The 16,192-nt window shown below is 33.5% G+C and overlaps 1 protein-coding gene across 1 annotated transcript; it reads right to left on the reverse strand.

The window, feature by feature from the left end:
* Positions 1-3,187: 3,187 nt before the first annotated feature.
* LOC110098584 (alpha-humulene synthase-like) lies at positions 3,188-9,994 on the reverse strand. The gene is made up of 7 exons (XM_028698063.1): positions 9,869-9,994; positions 5,829-6,078; positions 5,376-5,748; positions 5,067-5,285; positions 4,858-4,996; positions 4,200-4,448; positions 3,188-3,496 (listed from the first exon to the last, which is right to left on the reverse strand). Exons 1-7 carry the CDS (start codon positions 9,992-9,994, stop codon positions 3,188-3,190), a joined length of 1,665 nt encoding a protein of 554 aa, XP_028553896.1.
* Between the last annotated feature and the right edge of the window lie 6,198 nt (positions 9,995-16,192).

Consider the following 16,192-nt stretch of genomic DNA (forward strand, 5'->3'; position numbering starts at 1 on the left):
AATCAAGTTAGCTTAAGTTTGGATAGATTAGGACTAAGTCAGCCTGTAATTTATGTTTTGTGTCTTTTACCTTTTTTTGAGACAATTGTAAATGATGTGATTCCTCATGCTAAGTAACCATACACACACACACTCGAGGGAAACATTTTGAGTGTTTTAGAGTTTTCTATTTTTGATCACATCATCTTGGACGATCCAAACATTATCTTGGATGATCGATTAAAAATAAAAACCCTAATTAGGGCATCCTGGTTAAGGTAACGGTTATTAAGCATATCATCCTAGATGATGTTATCATCATCCTGGATGATAGGCTCAAATCAGAAAGAATTAGTCGCCATATCTGTTTATGCATATTTCATTTTTGTACATCATCTAGGACATCATCCTGGATGATACAGCATAATTATGTCTCAATTAATCTGGTAATTTAAGGGAAGAAATCAAGGTTTGATTGCTCGATCACATTATCCTGGATAATCGCATGATCCTCCAGAATGATCCGTTAATAAACCTTAATTCTTCCTACACTATCAAACATCTGTCTGGTTCCATTTAGGGCAATATTCTGGACAATCTGTGATGTTTTGAACTAATTATCCCGAACAATCTTGATATTGGCCCAAACATCAAGTTGATATTTCATTGTCTAGACATCCATTTAGGTCAATTTTCTGGACAATCTATAATATTTTGAACTAATCATCCCAGACAATCGTGAGATCATCCTGGACAATCAAGTTACTTTTTCATCATCCAAACTCCCATCCAGGGCAATGGTCTGAATGATATTCGACAAATTAAACTAATTGTATAGGAAAATATACTATCATCCTGGTCGATATGAACAAAATTCCTTCTGATTATCCTAAATCATCCTAGCTAATTGAGCTAAATTTATATTGATCGTACTAGATGATATTTATATCATCCTTGATGATAATGTTCATTTATTGCAATTAAGAGTTATTCCGAAGCTCTTCTATATAAGACCTCTTATTTTACCCAAGAGTGGATCTTTTGCTGATGTCTTGACCTGAGAGAGCCAAGAGGAGAGAGAGAGAGTAAGGGGGAGAGAGAGAGGATCTTGTGAGGGGCAGTTTGTGAGGGGTTTCACAAAGGTTGCTCCAAGCAAGGATCCAAGTCTTCTTCTTCGGTCATCATCCCTGGTTCCTTGGGGTTTCAAGAGAGGTCTACTTCATTAATTAATCGAGGTTCTTTGTCTGCTTCAAGAGGAAGCGAAAGGAGTTGGGTTCTCTGCCTACTTCAGAAGGAAGTAAAAGGAGTCGGGTTCTCTACCTCACCGGTGTCAGTGAAAAGGAGGTTTATACAGGCTTCTCCGCCTTGCTATGGGGGCAAAAGGAGAAACACTGAGTTTAGTGCAATACTCTGAGGGCGCCTCCGAGGTGTGGACGTAGGTCAAATTGACCGAACCACTATAAATTTATATGTTCTTTATTTACTACCTTTTTCGCATTTAATTTTTGCACTTTGACTTTCTTTGTGGTGAATTTTGATTTGGTTTGAGTTTGTGTTTTGATTAAGAAATTTTTTAAAATACCAATTCACCCCCCGCCCCTCTTAGTTAGCCCTGGACTAGTTCATAAGGGCTTAACATCCCTAACAAACTTTCAATTATCAATATTCCAATTAGTTAAAATTACTATAGGGATTGAGTTTTTGCCACTTTATTTAAGCTATGGGGACTAAACTCTCCATAACTTAGTTTTTAAAAAATGTGCCTCAAGATAATTAACATAAATAATTTCAATGTTTAACAAATGTAATTTTGATGTTTCTCCTATTTATGATAATATGTGTGGCTATGTGAACTCAGTGCAGTTCTCATGTCATCATAGCTAAGTCTACATTTCTAGATCAATTTTGCGTTTGAATTACACATGGAATGCCAGCTTTATGAATTTAGAAGGTTATGGAGTAATTCCTTATGAAAGTACATATTTATTTCTTATATATATATATATATATATATGTAAAGGAATATTGTTGCTAGCATTGGTCTTGAGGTTGCTCATGGAATTTACTTAAATTTTCAATAGTTCCATATCATGTAGTTAAGTATAAAAATATCAGGTGATTGGTTTGTAGCAATAGGCTTAATATTTTGTAATGAAAATTGATTTGACCACAAGTATATTTGACTGAATTTCTATCTCCTTTAGATAAAAATTTTAAAAAGTAATATCATGCAGATTAATTTGAAAGAGAAAACGACTCCTACAAACCTTCAAGTTGTTCAATGAGCTATTAGTGGAAGATATTTTTTTGAGCTTCTTTTAATATTTCAGGGAGGATGTTGACCAATGTAGATTTTTGCATGCTCTCATACAAATGGGAGGTTAATAAGAATTATGAGGCTTTAGGTATAACCTATTATTAATTATTAAAAACTATATTAGTGTAAAAATAACAATTGGTTACCCATAAGCCTATGCTTTGGAGATGAACATGAGATTAATAATTAGTGTATTTGAACCAAGATCTATCATTTTTTTGATCAATCCTCAACAACATAATATTCTTGAACTTTTCATTGTTTCTTAATATATTTTAATGTTATTTTATGATTCATCATAATTCTAGGTTGGCACTACAAAATTAAACACAATTTTTCTGACAAATAGTTGTCTTAATGGTTGAAATTGAAGCACACTTATGCGTAGATCATTATCATCCATGTCAACTTTATGAACTTTCTAATGTAATTAGTTTATTTTTCATTTCAAAGTAATGAGAAAGTTTAACAAAAGATTTAATGGTCATAATGCTTAGGCAATGTAACCTCTTATTATTTTTTATTCAATGTAAATGATCTATTTAGAACACTTTTTTCTATGGCTATTCAAACAACTAATTAGGATTATCAATTATTCTATTTTCATACAAGGTACTACGCACTAAAAAAAATCTTAAAATTAATATATGGTTTCTTCTAAACCATTAATTAAAATATGCTACTAAGAACATTTTATCTCAGTGTATCTTGTGAAATCAAACATATTCTTTGACAAAGATTTAAAATCTTATTGGATTTTATAATCATAATTTAAAAGGTTCACACTAATAAGCATTTATGTAGCTTAGAGATATAAGCATGATTCGAACATTACACATGCAATATTATTCAAACATAGAGTTGAAAATTCCCCACAAAATAAGAAAAATCTCAATCTTTCCTAAAAACCAAAACTGGTTCAATGAGCACTTTAGCGATAGTTTCTTTCATGAACTCTGATGAGTCGGTATAAATATCAGTTGTGTCCTTGTAGACAAAATCAGTGAAGCATATCAAGTTTAAGACTGGCTTAATCAATGATAATGGGATGTAATCCGTTGACATGAATTCTCTATTTATAATTTTCCAATGGTCTTCCACCATTTCTTTAAGCTTCTTGCATGCTTCCATCTCAGAGCAACCATGCTCTTTGGCATAACATTGAATTGATGAAGCAACATGATTCCTTTTTTGTTCATTCTGAAAGTTCACTTAAAATGAGAATACTGATAAGTGCATTCTATGAGCAAAATGAATACCTAGTGGATTCTTTAAGAAAAAAATGTGAGAATTTTAACTTTTAGTCATACATTTTAAAAATATTACTAATGGTGTCAATCTCTCTCTCTCTCTCTCTATCTCTCTATGTATATATATATATATATATATATATATATATATATATGATGTATTTAATCTACAATAGTAATATTTAACTATGATAATCTTGATAAATACTATAAAATATGCAATACATTATTATTTAAATACTGGGAATATACCATGTTGGAGTATCATATTAATTGAATTTAAGGTATAAAAAACATATAGTTTTAAATAGCAAGACAATTATTTTAATTTTTCTAGGTAATGCTTTCAATCTTGTAAAAAAGATGATCTATGGTTCTTTTAGATATTTTCTTCAAAAACTAAAGGTAGCCTCTTTCAATTCAATAAAAGGTCACATAGTTCGAAAAAATAAAATCTATATCCTAAACTAAAATTAGTTTAAGATTTCATGTTCTAATTTATTTCCTAAAATGCCACATAGTTCAAAAACATATTTTAGAAGTTCATTGTATTTTCTTTATTTCATGGTACAATTGAAATTATCTTTTTTTTTTTAATATAATGTATAACTATAATAGATGAAATACGTACTTATTGAGTGTGTATAACTTACTTGATATGAACCAATATCATTCATAAGCCTCCCAACTATATTGATAGATTTGAGTATTTTAGGAAGGCTGGTAACCCATTCATAAGTATCCTTTGAGATCACTTCCTTCATTCCAAGATATGAAGCACAAGTGATTAATGAGTAGCCAGCTGTAATAAGTGTTACTCTCAGATGTTCCTCAAGCTTAGGAACATACTTGGCGCTTGCCCATTTTGATTCTTGAAGGTATGCACGAGCCATTCGCTTGAACTGAAATTCAAATGAACAATAAAAACAAAAGTAATATGATAACAATATGTTTCATTATAAAATGAAATACTAGAAATTTATTTGTTGGTTAAAGTCATTGTTTTAGTTCAACAACATCAAGCCTTTATCTCACTACGTGGTGTCGACTACAAGAATCCTTTTGCTCTATTGTGTCATGTTTAGAGTAAAATTCTCATTTAAATCAAGTAAAGAAAGACTGTTTCTAATATTTTCTAACCAAATTGTTTTAGTTCAACTTCTACCTTTCTTATTACATTCAAAATCTAATACATCTACTCTCCTAACCAGGTTAGTTAAAGGCCTCATTTTATGATAAATAAAAACTATCAATCATGATTTTAAAATGCAAGAAAAAGTTTCGTATTGTAACTCTTTCTAAATTTACTACCTCATCTTTAAGGTAATGGACTCGAAAAGAATTCTGTTGGGGAGCTAGCTCATCTTCAATATCCTTGAAAGTATTGTAAAGTACAAGGAAGAATTGTTGCATATATTCTGGCAACATACTAACTCTATCAAGATCCCACCTGTAAATTAAAATTTTAGCATAAAAAAGTATTGAATTCATTTATATATTACAATGTTAATTTTCTTTACCTTTCTATTACACTGGTGAATAATTCAAGTTCTTCCAGTGTCCCATAAGCATCATAAATATCGTCAGTTGCCACAACGAGGGGCATCACCTTTGACATAATCACTCTACCATGTGAATAGCAGGGTTCAGAGTAAGTTGCGAGCATCCAAAAGTAGGATTCTACTATTCGATCACGCAAAAATGGTAAGTGTTTGGAGAAGCCTAACTCTTTCCACCACCTGAATCCACATGAAAGAGAAATTTTGTAGGATATCAATTACTACTATCTTAATCACAAATAAATTCTAAAATAATAAAGACAAACTTACTCTGTTATGATTCGAACCTCTTCTTGATGAATAGTTTGCAATATATTGAAATCAAATTTAGCAAAATCAAGCAGCTTTTGATCACACAATCTGTATTTGTCATATATTTCTATAAAATTTTGAGCCTTGAGCCGATCAATTCTTCTCACCAATGGTATTTCTAAAGAATTTCTCACCATCAAAACTAAAGATGGATCCATCTTGCATATTAATGACTTTAACTGAATCCTCGAAAAAAATTTAGCTTTCTCTAGTATATCTTCATCAGGAAATCCAAGATAAGCAGCTTCATATAAGCTTAATAAAGCTTTCACATTGTTGCTTAAACAATCCTGGAAATCTCCATTATCATCCAAAAACCTATTGAATACATCTGCAAGATGTTCAAACATAAATGATTTGTATTTACTTTAATTGCAGCTTTTGGCTTTAAGATATTATAATCTTACATACCAGAAGTTATGTGATATCTTTGTTGTCTTAATAGTCGAAAATGAAGTGCAATTGCATATAGATCACAATCATCAATGTTGATCTTATGAACTCTGCATAATATGTCATTGATTTCCTTTTCAAAATGATATGCTACTCCAAGACGTTGAATTGAGTCAATAAGTTCAAGTGATTGCAATGGATCAATGGCATCATTGAGAATTTTCCTTATCTCAATTTGGAGCCCTTCATTCCTTTGTTTTTGTTCTTCCTGTATTTTTATGTTAGAAAATAGAAAAGTACTACTTTAATAATAGTTAAAGAAGTTATTTAGTTATAAGAAGTAGGGATGAACAAAATATTTATAAATTACTTAATTTATTTTCAATGCAGTTTAAAAAAGATTTTGACAAATGGTCAGTAGCTTTTGGCTCCTCGATATCAACTCATGTTTCAAAGTATTAACCTACTAATTTAAAAAAAGTAAGAATATATAGATATACTACACAAATATGTCTTTTAAGAATAAAAAATAAAATGATCCTAAACACACTCTTAATTTTTAAAAGTTTTATATTTATTTTAAAAATAAGCATATTATTTTTTAATAAACGACCATCACCACTATTGTATAAACTAACTTATTCAATTTTTAATAAATTTAAAATAATATATTTTAAAGATGTCAACTTTATTTTATTTAACATCAAATTATAATCAATTAAATTAAAAAATAAAAGCAAACCCAAATTGCCACAGAACTATAGATTTCCTACTCTTGACAACAAATTTATAATATCTGTAAATGGCTTTTGATGATGAGAATAACATATCCTTCTTTGAAGAGGATAAATATTAATAACTTAAATAATTACCAGACTCATCTTTGATTCTAATGGTGAATAGTTGACGAAATAATCTCCCCAAATAGTTGGGTGGAAATCTCCAAATTGGCGAGCATCTTTCATAGGTAGAGGAAGGGCCTCCATTAAAGTCTCTCTAGTTAGAAAGGAAGAGATTCTTAGAGAAGATTTTGATGGCTAAATGAACTGATAGTGCTCAGAATTTATAATAGCATGAGATCGAGTAATGCTCAATTATTATTATTATTATTTATGATTTTATCTTTTATATTATAATTTCAAATAAAACAAATTAGATATATTAAAAAGATATTTTTATTTTTATGGTGGCGGTGAGGGTCTAAGTGTAAGTGTCAGTCATATATGATTAGTGTGGTGCTAATGGTGGGTAATGATAGTGGGTGACTAGTAATGGTGGCAAAGATCGTGATCGGCTAATGTCACCTATAGTAGAAAATAATGATGGTGGCCAATTGAGAGTGGTGATTAAATTCTTGCTCAAAATTAAAAGGAAAAAAATTTGAAGATATTTCCATTAGACGTTAAATTAATTGAAGTAGATGGCCCAGTGAGGTTGGTGGAAATACATTATTTTTTTGTCCAAATTTGATGACGACAATAATTAATGATATAGTTATGGGGTCAATCTTTTCTTTAAATTTAATTCATTTATTATTATTATTATTATTATTATTATTATTATTATTATTATTATTATTATTATTATTATTATTATTATTATTATTATTATTATTATTATTATTATTAGCCAAAAAAGTTTTCCTGCGAGGCTTTCAGTAAATAATGCTAATCCATCATAAACATTAATTTGTAGCAACAATTTTTATAGGTAGAAAAACATGCAAATTTTGATATATCAAAATTAAATCATTATAGGTAGAAGCCACCTATATAGATCTTGTTAATGCCTTTTGCATTGCAACCTAGGAGAGATTATTCTGTGCAGACATCGGACGGGAAAAACCGTCCGATTTTGTCTCTATGAACGGTAAAAGCGCAGCATGAACTGTGACAGTACAGTGAACTGCGATTTTATTATTCACAAAAAAAAAAAAAAAAAAACCAAACGGTTCTCCCTGTCCGATGTCCACAAAGAATAATTCATCGTAACGTAGAGCTTGCTTTGAGGCTACCATTTCTTATTTGCATCATTCATTGGTCTATGCCACTAAGTTCTCAAAAGCTTTACTATTGCAAGCTTTCCTCTTCCCCATATCATCATGTTTTAATGCAATAAAATTTAGAAAAGCTTCTTAAACACCCACACAAGATCACCTACATTTGCCTACACAACCTTACAACACAATCCTGTTGCAATCTTATATTCATATGACACCCTCATTTTTAAAGATTTAATCCAGCTACTTGAAAAAGGATGATGACTTTAGCTAATATAAATAAGTTTCATAACTTTCCTGCTCTGTATCATTATTGCATTAGTGTTATATATAGCATCTCTGTTTCTATAAGAAGAATTATTTATAGTGCACGTAGTCAGTGCTCAGCCTTTTGCTTCTACTTTCTCTACCCCATTTCTGTCTACTTCCTTCATGAGGAGAACATTCCTTGCGTCTGGACTCATTTTATCGCCAACATTGAAGATATACGATTATAATACGTAGCTTTTGTATTCATTATATAAACACATATTCTCCATATTCATGAGAGAAATCATTTGGAACTTTCAAATGTGTCTTGTGACATTTATTTCTATAGGGAAAAAGCACAATCTCTTCTCTTTACTATTTTTTTTTTTTATAAAGAATGAAATATGTTCCGATTGTGCAGTTTCTCCTTTCTAGCCTTTGTTTGAGATAGCTTTTGGCCAATTTTTTTATGTTTTCAAAAAATTTTAATACTCAACAACTATTTAAAAAAAAAAAAAAAAAATCCCAAATAAAACCTGTGTGTGATTTGATTCTTAGTAATGGAGTTTTAAAACATTTTCAACCAACTCAACCTCTCACTTATAAAAACTATATATTTTATTCTTGGAATCTGTAACAATTTAAATAAATAATCAAATAATGCATATTTTTTATTACATTTAAATTGAGTGAATTTTTTCATTTTAATGCGCAGATTAAAAAATTGTTTAATATATTTGCTATAAAATTGATAATTAAAAACAAAATGTTAAAACTTTCACATACAATGAATTGCATGATTTAAGCGATGAATAAAATATAAATTGATTCATCACTACATGGAATGAATACTTAATAGTAAGTGCTTAATGATCATAAAAATGATTTTAGCGTGAAAGCTATGTGGAGTATAACCCAATGCTTCAATTCAAATCAAAATTGGACTCTGAAACGTTTTCCATGAAAAAAGAAAAAAAAAAGTTGCGAAGCTAATTAAAACAAGTAATTTAAAAAATAAAATATAGTAAAATGCCACTACAAATCAGTTGAAATTGAACAAAAAAAACGAAGAACAAGATAAATAAGTAGAAAATAATCATGATTAAAATTGGTTTTAAGAAATTAATAGTTTAAGTTATGCTGATGGGAGAAATTTATATCATTTAGTTTTATATAATCAAAATAAAAATTATATATAAAATTCTCAACTATCCCGGTGAACTACCGTGGCTCTATGGCTTCTCATTATTAACTTTCTCCAAAAGACACACAACTCACCTTGGCCTGTTGGTTGAGAGCTTAGGCATCCAACCAAGAGGTCTTGAGTTCGAGTCTTTCTGTATGCGAGTTTGCCTTAAATGGCATAAATGTCAAAAAAAAAAAAAAAAAAAATTTCTCCAAAAGTTAATCACATGGAGGAGAACAAAATGAGTATGAAAGTTTATATATAAAAGAATTTTATTAAATAATAAAACTTAAATACTATAATATTTATGATTTCAAATCATAATTTTTTAAATAAAAATTTTTATAAGTCCTCTAATATCTTAAAATTTTTGAATTTTAAAATTTATGAAAATAGTTTTTTTTGGGTAAACCCGGGGCAAAATCCCATATATTAAAAATGAAAGTTCAAATTACTGTTGAAAAAGAAAACAAATCTAACAAAAAATACACAAAGACTATCGCTAAGACAAAAGATGGAAAAAGTAATCTGAAGACTTAGAAAGGGGGCGCTGTCTCATTCATTATATGAAATCAAAGTCTAAATCTAACGGAAGCAAGCGGTGGCACCGGTTGCCCACAAAACCTGAGGAAGTTGTAAGAAGATCCCAGCAAAACTGGCCATCACAGTGCCTCCAGCCTGCCAAAAAGAAGCCACAAAAATGAGCCAGGTTGCCAAGACGGCCCTCCGTAGCTCGGAGAGATAGTCCATGCTCATCATTGTTTGAATGCCAGATATACACCAGGTTACCTTAAGGGATATTCAGAGGTAAATCAAGAGTAGTATGAGTTGAGTTGAACAAACCCTCAAAGTGCTTGATGATAGCTTTGGAAATGTCACTGAAAGAAGTAAAATGACCATCTGAAGTAACGATCTCCTTAATACAATTTTTGTTGTTTCTACTCCTAATTTTTGCAAACAAAAAACCAAGGTCGTCCTCCCCTTTAGTAAGCCATAAAACTTTAGCTCTTTGTGCAAACCAAGAAGTCCAGTTAGCTTGAAAAGAAGCCAGCTCTTCATTAATTCTCTTAAGATTTTGATTTAACTCCACATCTAGCGGATAGACTTGAAGCTCCACCAAACATTGTTGTTGCTTGTTTTTAATTTCTAACAAAGCATTAGAAAGATAGGAAGAGGAAGCCCAATTTCTGTTTTTGAAAGCCCTTTTAAGCCACTGTAAACTATGATAAAAAGAAGCCATTAGACTTCTAGGTGATCTAGATGAAAAAGCCTCCAGAACATCAATCCCAGTAACCCTCCATATTGATCCAATAATTTTTAAACATAAATCTAACAGATAAAGGCTTATCATGAGTAGAGTTGAAGATTAAAGGTGAATGATCCGAGCCAAGATGAGGTTCTACAATGTAGTTGGCAGTAGGTAGAAAGTCCAGAAGGTCATTATTTACCAAAACTCTATCTAGTTTGATGTGGATAGGATTGTCCACCCTCTGGTTGAACCATGTGAAAAAGAGACCCGTAGAGGATAAGTCTTATACTCCGCAATTAAAAATCATGCTATTAAGTTCTCCCAATCTGCCATTGGAAGACATGGTGCCCCCAGCTTTTTCAGTTCCATACCTGTAACAGTTGAAATCTCCCATAATGACCCAAGGTTGGTCCAAAGGCGGAGAGGAGGTAGTAAGAGGCTCCCAGAGATGCTTCCGGTCCTCCACAACATTGGAGGCTTAAATCACAGAGAGGAAGATCGGGGGAAAAGATCCCACCTTAAGAATACCATGTATAAATTGGGGGGAGGAGGAGATTGGATTAAAGAAGAAAACCGAGGTATCCCACTTAATCCAAATCCTACCCAACGAAGAATCCCCAAAATTATTACAGCTGCCTTCATTCTCAAAGAGGCGATGAGAACGTAAAAACCATGGATCCAAAGAAGAGGAAGGAGAAATTTTAGCTTCCAAAATACATAACAATTTTAGATCATGAGAATTGATCATAGATTTGCAGTAACTAACTTTTTTCGGGTTATTAAAACCCCGAACATTCCAGCTAGCAAATTTTGGGAGAGACATTAGGAACTTTGACCTTTGGCCATCTTGGCCGACTTTCCTTTCGACTGTTTGAGCTTATTAGGAGTTTTGACTTTGTCGGATGAGGATCTAGTATTGTGATGACTCTTATCAGTTTTGCTCGATTGACCAGGATCATCAACAGCAACCGAGTAAGAAGCTGATTCGGTTTCAGAGACGGATTTATTAGATTCAGGGAGATGATGATCTTCATTTTGCAAGGAGGAAAACTTATTAAGTAGTGGTATTTTGGGAGGTAGCAAAGGTCGAGGAGAAGCATGCCGCCTAGGAGAGGAAGAATCCTCAGTAGGTGAGTTGAGATTCGGGATTGGGATAATTTTAGAAGTAGATGTCAGAGAGGCATTCGTTTGATTAGCCTGGGTCTGAACCAAAAGTATAGTTTGTGTAGCCTGTGACTGGACCAAAAGGTCAGTTTGATTAGCCTGGGGCTGAACCAGAGAGGACGTATTGGATAACAGAGCAGGGGAGGGAAGGGGTTTGTCATCATTGTTTTTGGATTTGGGAGGAGGTAAGATGGAAGGGGATCTATGGGGACGATAAGAATGATGTCTGGAGGTGCTACGACCCCGGTTTCTTGGAGGTTGGGGAGGAAGGACTGGTTGTGAATTCAAATTTTTGGGACATAGAGAGAACAGATGAATAAATGAGCCGCAGCAATTCACATTTATCCGGCTTTCAATCATATAAAACTTTTAAAACTAAGTCCTCACCTTCAATTTCAAGAGGAATTTCTTCAGGTAAAGTAGAATCCTTAGAGATAAGAACACATACCCTGGCATACATCAACCGTGAACAATTAGCAGTGAGATTGTCGAAATATATAGGAATGACAATGTAGCTCGCTATTTTGGAAATTTCAGTGGGAGTCCAGAGGACAAGAGGAAAATGTACAATTTTGATCCAAATCGGAATCGGGGCTGCCTCATCACACTTTGGCTTGAATTTAGGAGACCATCATTGCAAAATAAATGGTTTTCCCAACAAAAACTAGGGGCCACCCGCAAGAACCATTTCCATATCTTCCGCAGTGGAAAACTTGAGTAAGAAAAATCCATCAGCAAGGGAAAGAATAGTCATGGAACCTTTAAGAGTCCAAAGCTTCTGCATGGCTTTAAGTAATCTCTCGTAGTAAGGACGGGGCCCTAATGAATAACCAATCAAGGCTGATGTCCAGATGGTTTTCCCTTCAAACAAATCATCTGCTTTGAAGGAAAGCTTTTGAGCTGGGCTGTAGAAAGATACCGAAAAAATGGCTGGAGGAAGGAGCTGAGACATTGGCAGCATATGAAAGGCCCCCTGGAGTCGGGCCAAGTACAGAGGAAGATGGTAGCGGAGGGAAATCAAAAGAAGAAGTGTCCATCTTAGCAGAGAGAGCCCTCCCAAGAAAGATGGCGAAAAGAGAAACCCTGAGCGTCACAAACCCTAGCAGAGGAGGACTCAATTCTGGTACCAAATTTATGAAAATAGTCAATAAATGATACAAGATGTTAGAAAAACACTACTGAAAATAGTTATATTCTGCCACTAGCTAGCTTTGAGAATTTCATCTCGCTTATCTCCATCATCCTCAATTAATGCCACTAGGTCCTCAGATGGTTTATTATTGCAAGCTTTCCCGTCCTTATATTATATAGCTTTCATGCAATATGAAATATGATTTGGAAAATCATCCCTACCACGTAGATTAGGTAACCTCCCTTTGCCTCCAATACTTTTGATACATCATCAAAAACATTTTCGTTAGAAACGAATCTCGAGGCAAAATCAAGTTGGAAACTTTTGAGATTAAAATTGGGACCATCTGAACTCTGATTTTGGAAAACATATTAACACCAGAGCTGAGCTGATTAAATCCAGTTTAACTTCAGGACAGTTTAATTCCCTTTAGTTGTTTGTATGGCTACATAGGAATTAGTTCCTGCTTATGTTATGTGTAGCCTAATAGGTTGCTACCTTTGACTATAAATAGGTAGCAGTGCTTGTAATTAAGTATAGACTGAGATGCATAATATTTGAGTAGTTTTACTTTTTTTTGAGTTTCTGTATCCTAAAGGATTTTAGGTGGTGATCCCTCTCCCAAGGAGTTCATAGAGATTTGCTCATTCACCGGATCGTCGACGTGGATTTGTCGAGCCCCCTCTAGTCTGGTGTAACTTATAGTCGAACTGAATATCTCAAAAATACTAATCCAACGATACCAAATTCGACTCAATCCAACCCCCAATGGGGTCCAAATCAAGGGCCCAAAGCATTGTTGGAAGGTTCAAATTACAATTTGAATTACCAAACGACTTGCAAACTAATTTAAATAATTTAATAATTTATTGTTAAATTAAAATAAATAATTAAATAATTTATTGTTCCTTATTTTTAGTTTAAAGATTTAAATTAAAATAATTTTTTAATTAATTTAAAATTTTATTTTAAGTAATTAGTATTTGTAAAATTTGTTTAATCAATTATTAAGTTAATAATTTGTTTTAATTAATTTTTTATTATAATACTTTATTTTAATTAATTTACATTTTTAAATTTATTAGTAATTATTAATTTTTTTAATTAATTTTTATTTTTTTATTTTCATAATAAAATGGATGACTAAATTTAATATAAGTTTTAAATTTTGCATAATTAAATGGTTTAGACATAAAAAACTGATAATTAAAATGTATTTTTATATGTAGCAATCTGGTTGGGAGTTTGAAAAAATTCTAACCAACTGGAGTTCGAATCTCATGGGATGCAGGAGCTCAGGCAAAGCAGACGGGGCTTCGGGTAGGCAAGTAGTGACGGCCGGGGCTACGAGAAGCGCGGGAAGGTGGGTGGGACTACGGGCAGGCAGACAGTGCGGGCGGGGTCTTCGGACAGGCAGGTAGTGCAACAAAGCTTCGGGCAGTGCGGGAGTTCCTTCAGACAGAGCAAATTTTTTTAAAAAGTTTTTATATTTTTTAGGAGCATTATTTCACTGGATAGCCACCATAATTATTTACAGTCTGAAAACTGACGATAAATTCTAAAAGCATCGAAAAATGATCAATTTTCATCAAAAAAGGCCTTCGGTAATATGTAATTTTGTTGTAGTGTTTGTTTAATGTTTAGCAGGTAGAAGGAGCAAAAGGCTTGTGCGCATGGAGGGGGCAGGGTTCGAACCCCGCCGAAACTTTTTGTGCAGGCCGGCTCAGTTTGGGTGACTAGGTTAGTGATCCGCATGGGCGAGGCTTATGTGGGTGCGGTTAGGCTGGCGATCTGCACGTTGAGGCCCTTTGCGGATGGCTTGGCTAGGATAGAGCAGAATGTGGGAGTAGTGGGTTGGCTAGGCGAGCTATTCAGGTTGAATTGCATTAGATTTATTTTTATTTTGTATTTAATTTTTCTTAACCTTCTAGCACAAAAAAAAAATCCGTCGAAATTTTTTTTATCAAAAAATTTGTTAAAAATATGCCAAAAATATTTTTGGCAAATTATTTTTTACCGAAAGGCCTTTTTTAAGCATGTTTTATCATCGAAATCATTTCTGCTAGAAATCTGCTAGAAATGCAAATTTACGATAGATTTTGGCCATTTTTCCGACGACAATGGCCACCAAAAAATGTCATTTTTTGTGTAGTGGATCAAGGGATTCAATATCGTTCATCTTTCTAAACCACTCCTTATTTACCTATGATCTTCCTCCTATTTACGGGCCATTCCATTCTAGGAAATTTATAAATAGACCCCTCCTTCCTCTTAAAAAGGGACCCCCTAAGCCTTAGGAAACAAAAGAGAGATTAAAGATTGCTCTCTTGCCTCCTTGCCTCCTTGACCACCAACAGAGTTTCACTAGCCCACAAAATGATGCTCGTAATTTTGTAGGATCACCACCTGACACTCAGAGTTTTGCCGGATAACCACCTGATGCCAATGTTCTATCAGACCTCCACCTAATGCCCAAAGTTCTAACTAACCACCACCTGACACCCGGTGTTCCGCTAGACCACCACCTGATGCTTGGAGTTTACTGGACCACCACCTGACACTAGAGTTTTTCCAGACCACCACCTGACACCGGAGGTCTGTTGGACCACTAGCTGACCCCCAAAGCTCTATGAAACCACAACCTAATGCTCAAAAGTTTTATCGTACCACCACCTGATGCCCGAAGTTCCATTACACCACTTTATAATGCCCGAAGTTTCGAAAATTTACCACTTGATGTCGGAGTTCTGCCGGACCATCACCTGTTGCCTAGAGTTCTATCAAACAATCGCCTAACGCTATAGTTATGTCAAACCACTATCCAATGCTAGAGCTCTATCGGACCCCTGCCTAATGCCAAATTTTTACCAAACCACTACTAAACTGCCAACTAATGCCCGATTTTACGAAACTACCAATAGACGCAAGTGTTTCATCTTTGTTTGTCACTAATTTTCAGCCATACGGTTGACATTTGTAATTTGCCCTCAAGGAGTTGGCCCACTGCAATATACCTAAACACTAGTAGAATCATTACAGACTGGGTTTGGCCCCATGGTTTTTTTCCTTTCCAGAGTTTTCCATGTAAAAAGTTTTGTGTTCTCTATGTGTGAGCTAGATATCCATATTTTGCTAAGACGTAGGATTTTAACCTCTATCGTTGTGTATATTCTAGCATGAAACAACTTGGCATCATTTGTGAGAAACCTCATTCCTACTATCCTAAGCACCACTTTGATGGACAACAGGCATGGGAATTGCATCTTGGGAGCCTCTCGCTCTAACTCACATCATACCATGAATCATTCCATGAACCATGGATGTCAAGCATTTGCCTCATTTCAACCTAGTAGGCAAAACCCTATAGTGAAGGGACATTAGGACCTTCCCTAGAAGATCATAT

The sequence above is a fragment of the Dendrobium catenatum genome, unplaced genomic scaffold (genome assembly GCF_001605985.2).
Source record: "Dendrobium catenatum unplaced genomic scaffold, ASM160598v2 fragScaff_scaffold_1038, whole genome shotgun sequence".
NCBI lineage: Eukaryota > Viridiplantae > Streptophyta > Magnoliopsida > Asparagales > Orchidaceae > Dendrobium > Dendrobium catenatum.